The 8,250-nt window shown below is 45.9% G+C and overlaps 1 protein-coding gene across 2 annotated transcripts in view; it reads right to left on the reverse strand.

Annotated features, from left to right (window-relative positions):
* Window positions 1-5,782, reverse strand: part of VAT1L (vesicle amine transport 1 like) — a 92,757-nt gene extending 86,975 nt beyond the window's left edge. Inside the window, exon 1 of one of the 2 annotated variants that reach the window (XM_053271262.1) lies at window positions 5,672-5,782. In XM_053271262.1, coding sequence (XP_053127237.1) covers window positions 5,672-5,742 — 71 coding nt within the window. In that variant the 5' untranslated portion in view covers window positions 5,743-5,782. Of the gene's footprint in view, window positions 1-5,077; window positions 5,485-5,671 lie in introns of those variants that run through there. The other variant, XM_053271261.1, reaches the window with a different exon arrangement.
* Window positions 5,783-8,250: the final 2,468 nt, after the last annotated feature.

Below are 8,250 nucleotides of genomic sequence, written 5' to 3' on the forward strand. Positions count from 1 at the left end.
GATTTGAGCCCAAAGAAAGGGAGGTGAGATATGCCCTGTCATTTAAAAATGCCGACTCATTCAGAAAAGAGGTTATCATCACCGCCCCTATAATTGGGTGTCCCTTATTTGGATGTGATGAGCACCAAAACCGGGGGTGGGGGGACATAAGGCTGGAGGAGTTCCTACAGGTTGGAGGGACCTCGCAGATATACAAGAAAGTATTGCTTTTAAATAAGCCACATCAGCATGCAAATGTGAGCTGGGCCTGTGGCTGCCCCTTCAGTCTGGGGCTTACAGTGGATGGAGATTAGATCCAAGGCATGTGCCGTGTTCTCAGAGCCAAACTAGCCACAACATCACATCATTGCCTTGAGGATGCTTCTCCCCCTCCCACACCCTCCACCATAAATAGTGTGTGCCGATTTGGACCACGGTGAGAAGGCAAGGGGCATTGGTCCCACCGCCAACATAGTCCCAATCCACAATGCCCTTCCACATGCATGCTCTTTGTCCTGGAGGAAAAGCATGTATTTAGGTAGATCCAATCTGAATGCAAGCTGGATCAGGACTACAGCAGGAGTTTTAACCTCTACTGTGGTCTTGATCCAGATCACTCTTCAACACTTTTTTTTTTTAAAGCAAGCATGCCAGGTTCGACGCCGCTGTTAAAATCATGGCTAGTTTGCCCCTCAGGCACATTTTATCCTTTCCCGATTCCAACTGCCTAAAGAGCCTTTAAAGGAGTGAGTGAATGAGGCCAATCACACAATCAAAAAATGTGATCTAACCGGGTTTGGGAGCTGTGTGTGCTCCCAATTTTCATTTGTGTGGAAGCAAGGTAGGTGGAAAACCTGGGTAGAAGTGATTCTGTGGAAGCAAAGTAGGAGAAAAACCTGGGTAGAAGTGATTGTGTGGAAGCAAGGTAGGAGGAAAAGCTACCCAGGTTTTCCTCCTACCTTGCTTCCACACAATCACCTCTACCCAAGTTTACCTCTTACCTTACTTCCACACAACCAAAAACTGGAAGCATACACAGCTCCCAAACACAGAACACAGTTTGTGATTGTGTGAATGACTTCACAGTGTCTAACTGGTGTCTAAGCCTACACATTCTCCAAACCCAAGCCTTCCCAACACGATCCTCTAAACCAGGGGTGGGAAACCTTGGCCCTCCAGCTATTTTTGAACTACAACTCCCACCATCCCCAGCCACAACAACTGTAGCTGGGAAGTTGTAGATCAACAACAGCTGGAGGGCCAAGGTTCCCCACCCCTGCTCTAAACTCTGAGGGTGAGCTAAACTGGATGTGCTCCCAGGTGCAGATTGCAGTGTGGATGGGGGTGTGCATCATTAGGACCATGGTGGGCAGGAGAAGACTGCTTTTCTTATTGAGTGAGGAAGAGGAGGGGTAAGATGAGTAAATGTTCCTTGTTTTTGCCCCGCCCTTCTCTGTGGATGACATGTAACAGTAGCAACAAGATGACAGGAGAAGAATACACAAACCAGAAACACTATTTCACAAGCTTACAAAGAGTTTCTGAGATCCTTCTGATTCACTACCATCTAGCAGAAACCAGGAATGTTTCATACAGTCCTGAATCACTTTGAAATGCAGGCTAAAAGGAAGCCAGCTGAACTTGAAGATGCTAAATTTCACTGTGCAGGAAGACTGAACTTGATACCTGTGAAGCTTCCTTCCTTTCTCCTTCCAACCCAAGAACAAACTGAAAGGGATCTGAATGTTATCTACATGCACAACATTATGGATGAGGCAACTTAAGATTGTCTTCAGATCACAAGAGCTGAAACTAATTCACTAACACCTTTTCCCGTATCGTTTCTGCTTTGTAACTCAGTAAAAATGCTCAATTGATCAGTCATAGGGCTGAGGCAATAAAATGAGGTCATTCACACAATCATAAACGGTGTTCTACCCAGGTCTGGGAGCTGTGTGTGATCCTAATTTTCGGTTGTGTGGAAGCAAGGTGAGAGGAAAACCTGGGTAGAAGTGATTGTGTGGAAGCAAGGTAGGAGGAAAAGCTACCCAGGTTTCCCTCCTACCTTGCTTCCACATAATCACCCTTCCCAGGTCTTCCTCTGACCTTGCTTTCACACTACTGAAAATTGGGAGCACACACAGGTCCCAAACCCGGGTAGAACACAGTTTTTGATTGTGTGAATGACCTCTATGTTACAATGGGGCTATTCACATGTGCAGGTAGAACTGGGCAAAGGAAGCCTAGCATGGTTTTGCTGGTGCATGTGAACCACCGAGACCCATGTGGCACCTGGCAGTGGCTTGGCAGCAAACCCGCTGAAGGAGCCTGCCGCTTAGCCTGGGTTTTGGGTGAGAAGGTATCCAGAAATTGGGCTAACTGATTGTGTGTCAGTGCCACCTGGCTCTGTGTAGCACCTACACATGAGTATCCTCCTGGCCAGTGCCAAGAAAATTTCTAAAATTCCTAAAATTCTAGGATTATAGGCCAGTAGTAGCTGGTAATCCTCTGGGTGGGTTATCTGCCCGACCAGGAAAGAGCCCTCAGTCTTCTGCCAGGGAGGTAAGCATTTCAAAGCTTCTTCCCCTGCAGCTTGGAGCCCTTTCTGCATGATCATGAGAAAGGGTTCAATGAATCACGACTGGCATCTCTGCCTTTGGATCAGACCATATCCAGTTAATTGTGAGCCCGCCCACCATCACGAACTCTTTGCAATTACTATGCAACATCCCATCACCCTAGGGATCGCTTGATCACTTATTTTTTTGAAAGACTTTAATTCTTTTTAATTCTTGTCTATTCTAGTGGGTTTTTGGTTTGTAAATTTTGTTTTAATAGGATCTAATTTAAAATGACATTTTATTCATTTTAATTTTTTTGTGTGTGAGTAGCCCTAAGTAGTATTGCTTGGGAGTGATGGGATATAAGCCATCTTATTTATTTATTATTTCTCTGTGTTAACCGCCCTGAGCCATTTTTGGAAGGGCGGTATAGAAATTGAATTAATAATAATAATAATAATAATAATAATAATAATATTTTAAATAAGTAACAGATCAGCCCATCTTAGCTGATGTCTGTATTTAACTACCCTAAAACTCTACCCTAAAGTAGTTTTTTTTAAAAGCCAAATCAGCTCCTTTTTGACCCTGAGGACCAAACCAGATGAGAAACTGGAGATCTATGATTCGGACAGTCCTGCTGTGAAAAAACACAGTTTGCAAGAAAACCACAGTGCTGGGGAAGAAGAGGGTTTCATTCTTTCCCCCATGTACTCTTAACTTCCCCCTGGAAGGTAAATAACAGCCTGGAGGAAAATTTTCATCTGAAAAACATTAGGGGTAAATGGGTTAAGATCCTTGCCCTCATGCTACAGTCCCAATCAAAATATTTTCCTCCTGTTGAAGTTTAGTTAGTTAGTTAGTTTTAAATGTTTAACAAATGAGAGATCCAATCACAGATATCAAAGTCTAACTGAAACTGTTATTTTTCTCTAGTGAGAGGCTATTGGCAGTATTGACTGCCAATGAGTCAGGGGACACCAAAGGGGACAGCTCAGGTTACTCCTCTCCCACTCTGGGCAGCCTGCAGGCTGGCTATTCAACCGGTAGAGCTGCATGCAGCTGTACCTAACAAATGGTTAGCCAGCAGACCCTGCTCTCGGGCAGGGTAGGAGAGAGTGGAGCAACCATAGCTGCCTCGTTATTGGTTATTCCAGGAGAGGTTCTATTTAAGTGGAGTATTTGTAATAAAGGGCAAATGACATTTGAACTTCATTAAATAATTTGAGGCTCTCCATACCCGATTACAAGAAGAATTTTGCATTGTAATCTCATTTCCCCTCTTTGTTGTTGTACAAGGATGTGAAGATTTTATTTCTTTCGTAATTGTCTTGTTGCCTCCAATGCGCCTATATATTGCAATTTATTTTTATGGATCTTATCATTTTATGCATGAGTTCTTAGCTGGTTATTTTTTATTATGGAAACCATAGCCAATACGTTAAGCATTTTATATCCCGTTCCTCCCACCACTTAGAGCAAATTATCTCATTTGCAGTAAAAAGATATATACAAATAAATAAATCCAAACAAACCCCGGTAAGTTGCAACATCCATCTTTCACCAGCAATCAGCCCAACTGGCAGACAATCTCAACAACATTGTTAGACATGTAGAAATACAGAATCAGAAACACACACACACACACCATCACCACCAACAACAGCAACGAGGGGTTCCCATTGCTAGAGTGTGTTAATCCATAAGAAGACAGTGCAGACTGTGGGGAAAAGATGAAAGAAGATCGAGATGGGGAAGGGAGATTCATTCTGAGCGAAAAAGGAAGAAAGTTCATGGGGGAGAGATGGGTGGAGGCAGCAGTTCTCAGGTTCAGCTGGGTCAGACCCAGCAAAGACCCCCAGTCAATATCTGACAGACAACCCCACACCTGGAAAGTTAACACTTGAGAAGTGCAATCGGAGGAAAGGGTGAGTGCAGCATTTTGGGAAACCCGCCAGTGTGCCAGGAAATTGCCAAGTCACCAACATGGGAGATGGTTAGGAAGGAAACCCGGGGAGCAATTCCTGTTCCGCTGCCCACCCACCCCCCTGCCCCAACACACCCGTTTCTCCTGCCACTTGGATGCAAAAGGGTAGGGTGGGGGAGGGAGGCAAAGAGCTGCATCTTTGAAAGGTGGGCTCTAAAGGATGCCTGGCTGATTTGGGAGGCGCTCTGTTGCCAACAACGCTGGCTTCCAAAGAAGGAGAGGTCGGGAAGCAAGCTTGGGAGAGCCGGAACGGGCAGTTCAGGCCGCGATCCCCTGGAGGGGAAAAAAAAAAAGTCGTGGGCTCCCGCCTGGCTAAGCATCCCCACGCATAGCATCCCCACGCATTCTTTCACAAGGGCGACGGTTCTGCCTTCGCCGGGGTGAAACTGACACGCACCATCCTCCGCTTCCCCAGGCACCACCCCGGATTCAGGGATGCTGTTCCTGCTAAGCCCGGGGCGGGGGTGGACTGCGGGGGAGGGGGAAATCGGTGGGGGGTGGGGGAGAGAGGATCAAGGGCGCGAGAGAGTCAAAAAAGCAAATACTGGACCAGGCTTTGACTCGGATCTTGAGCTCGCCTTCCTGGGGCTCCGGCATCACTTTTTTGGACACCCGGAGCTTGTTCAGCCCGCCGAAGGCGGAGAGCACCACGGCTCGCATCTCCTTGGCATCCGCGGCTCTCTGGACCGCGACGCCGCCGCTGCCGCCGCCGCCGCCTTCGGCTGCCTCTTTCTCGATCATCTGCTCGGTCTCCTCCGCTTTCTCGGCTCCTTCCTTGGCCATGGCGCGGCTGCCTGCGAGGATGGATGGGGTGGATAGACCGGCAGCGAAGGCAGACCCGGGCAGGCAGGCTCAGGCTCTCCTGTTGAATGCGAGTGGGCTGCGCGCCGCCGGAGGAGGAGGAGGAGGCTGATGTGGCTGAAGCGCTCGCGATGGCTGCAGCCGCCCGAATGGGGGCTTGGGTCCTCCTGCCAGCCTGCCTTACCATAACTCACGGAGTAGACGCGCAGCCACAAACCCCAAACCTCCTCCCCCCACACCCTTCTCCTTGCCAGGATGTCCCCATCACTGAGGCGAGGACGAGCCAGGCGTGGGGCTGGGGCTGGGGGTTTGCAGCCCCCTTCCCTCAGGGGCAGAGACTTACTGGTGTCGTGTCGTCCTGCTGCTAAGGGCACACGGATTGCATTCATTCATAGGAGCATCGGGAGCTGCCATAGACCGAGTCAGACCCTTGGTCTGTTTAGCTCAGTATTTTCGACACAGACTGGCAGTAGCTTGTCTTAGGTGGTAGGCAGGAGGAGTCTCTCTCAGGACTATCTTGGACTTGGAGATGGGTAGACAGGCAGGCAGGCAGACAACTGGTTTATACAGGTTATTTATTCATTCACTTACTTCCAATGTTCCTATGAATTACTTCATATGTTTCTTCCTTCCTTTATTTATTAGGTACATTTATATACTGCCCCATACAAAAAGTCCCTGGGTGGTTCACAATATTTATTTCTTTATTTATATACTTCTGATGTTCCTTCCTTCCATCCTTCCTTCCTTCTTTATTTATTTGGCCGTTCACAATAGAAAATCAATTAAAACATTAACAGAATGGAAGCAATTTAAGATGCAATAACAACTCTAAAACCCAAGCTTTAAAACTATGAAACTATAAACTAAAAGCCTGACTAAACAGCTATGTTTTTAGGTCCTTCTTAAAAACAACCAGAGAAGGGGAAACTCTCATTGTGTTAGGAAGTGCATGCCAGTTTTCCCCGGGGGCAACTCTAGAAAAGGCCCAGTCTCGAGTTTCCACCAATCCAGCCAATGGCAACCGCAAACCATTTTTAAACTTTTAAATAGAGATGATCTTCTCCTATTCACATTGAATATCTGTACTTCTGTATTTTAACGGGGCCTTGTTTTAATTACACTGTAAACATCATTGAGATTATTTTAATGGAAAGTGGTATAGAAATCAAACTGTAAAAATAAAATAAAATAAAATAAAATAAAATAACATAGGGTAAGAGGATTTTGGCAGGCTGTTTTTGAAGTTCCTCACCTCCTGTTCAGTTTGCCTTTAGCATTATTTGTATGTTTGTTTTAATGTTTATTCCCACCACCATGCTTTTTGAAAGCTCTTTTGATCTCTGTAATGCTTTCAATCAGGGTGATTTTAGGAAGGTTGTTACCAACATTCTACATTCTACAATACAAGGTGACTGACGAATACGGTACAAATGACAACAGTTTACAGGTTACTAGATTAGGAACACAGGAATGTAGGAAACTGCCATATACAGAATCAGACCACTGATCTATCTAGCTCAGTATTGTCTTCACAGACTGGCAGCGGCTTCTCCAAGGTTGCAGGCAGGGGTCTCTCTCAGCCCTATTTTGGAGATGCTGCCAGGGAGGGAACTTGGAACCTCAGATGTTCTTCTCAGAGAAGGTCCTATCCCCTAAGGGGAATATCTTACAGTGGTCACACATGTAGTCTCCCATTCCCAGGGTGGACCCTGCTTAGCTAAGGGGACAAGTCATGCTTGTTACCACAAGACCAGCTCTCCTCTCTTACAGATACCAGTAGAAAAAAGCCAATTTCATATATAGTCTTCAACATAAAAACTTCACCCTCCTGAAACAAGGTTTACACACACACACACACACACACACACACACACACACTATATCCACACACACTCTCAAACCTGGGTCCCCAGACATGTTGGACTACAACTTCCAATAATGCTTTGAATATAATGGGCATTGTAGTCCATCAGCTTCTGGGGACCTAGGTTTGAGAAAACCTGATTTAAAGGAATAAATGCAAATGCGGAATGCCTGAGCTTGTTCTCAGTGTGCAGAAGAAAACCAGGGCTAGATCTGAAGGGCACATTTGGCAGCCTTCTTTCTGAAGCTAAGCAGGGCTGGGCCTGGTCAGAGCCTGGATGGGAGGCTCTGCTGGAAGCCAGGCACATTGCCTTGAGTTCCATGATGGAAAATAAATATAACAATGACAAAACAACAACTATTCATATACTGCTTTTCAACAAACGTTTCCAAAGCCGTTTTCATAGAGAAATAAGTAAGTAAGTAAGTAAATAAATAAATAAATAAGATAGATCCTTGTACCCAAAGGGTTCACAATCTAAAAAAATAAACAAGTTTATCTCCTGGAAGAGAAACATCATAACTCAACCAAGAGGAAACTTCAGCAGGCACAACTTCTCTTTCCTCTGAACAACAAGTGGCACTTGCCCAAATGGGTCCTTCTACACAATGCTGCAGATTGAGCTCAAGCATCTTTACTCAGAAGTAAAGCCTGTGGCTTTTAAAACTGGATTTACTACCAGTTATGTGTGCATGGGATCGCAGCTTTCCGTGCATGCACTAGGGAGTCGATCTCATTGAACTCAGTGGCAGAGAAGATGCACCTAGGTAATTTTGGACCTAAAGGCCTTTGGAGCCCTCCCCCCCCCCGCCCGCCGGCTGATGCTGCATCATCAACAACATCAACTGACCCCTGCTAACTTGGCAAAGAGGCACCTTTTAATGTGGTGATTCTCTTTATTTAGCAGGGGGAGAGTAACTGGCCTAATCTACCCCCAGCACAGTACCTCCAGTGACTGTTGCTGGTGTCTGTCTTATGTTTCTTTTTAGATTGTGAGCCCTTTGGGGACAGGGAGCCATCTTATTTATGTATTATTTCTCTGTGAAAACCATCCT

Source organism: Hemicordylus capensis, chromosome 9 (genome assembly GCF_027244095.1).
Source record: "Hemicordylus capensis ecotype Gifberg chromosome 9, rHemCap1.1.pri, whole genome shotgun sequence".
Taxonomy (NCBI): domain Eukaryota; kingdom Metazoa; phylum Chordata; class Lepidosauria; order Squamata; family Cordylidae; genus Hemicordylus; species Hemicordylus capensis.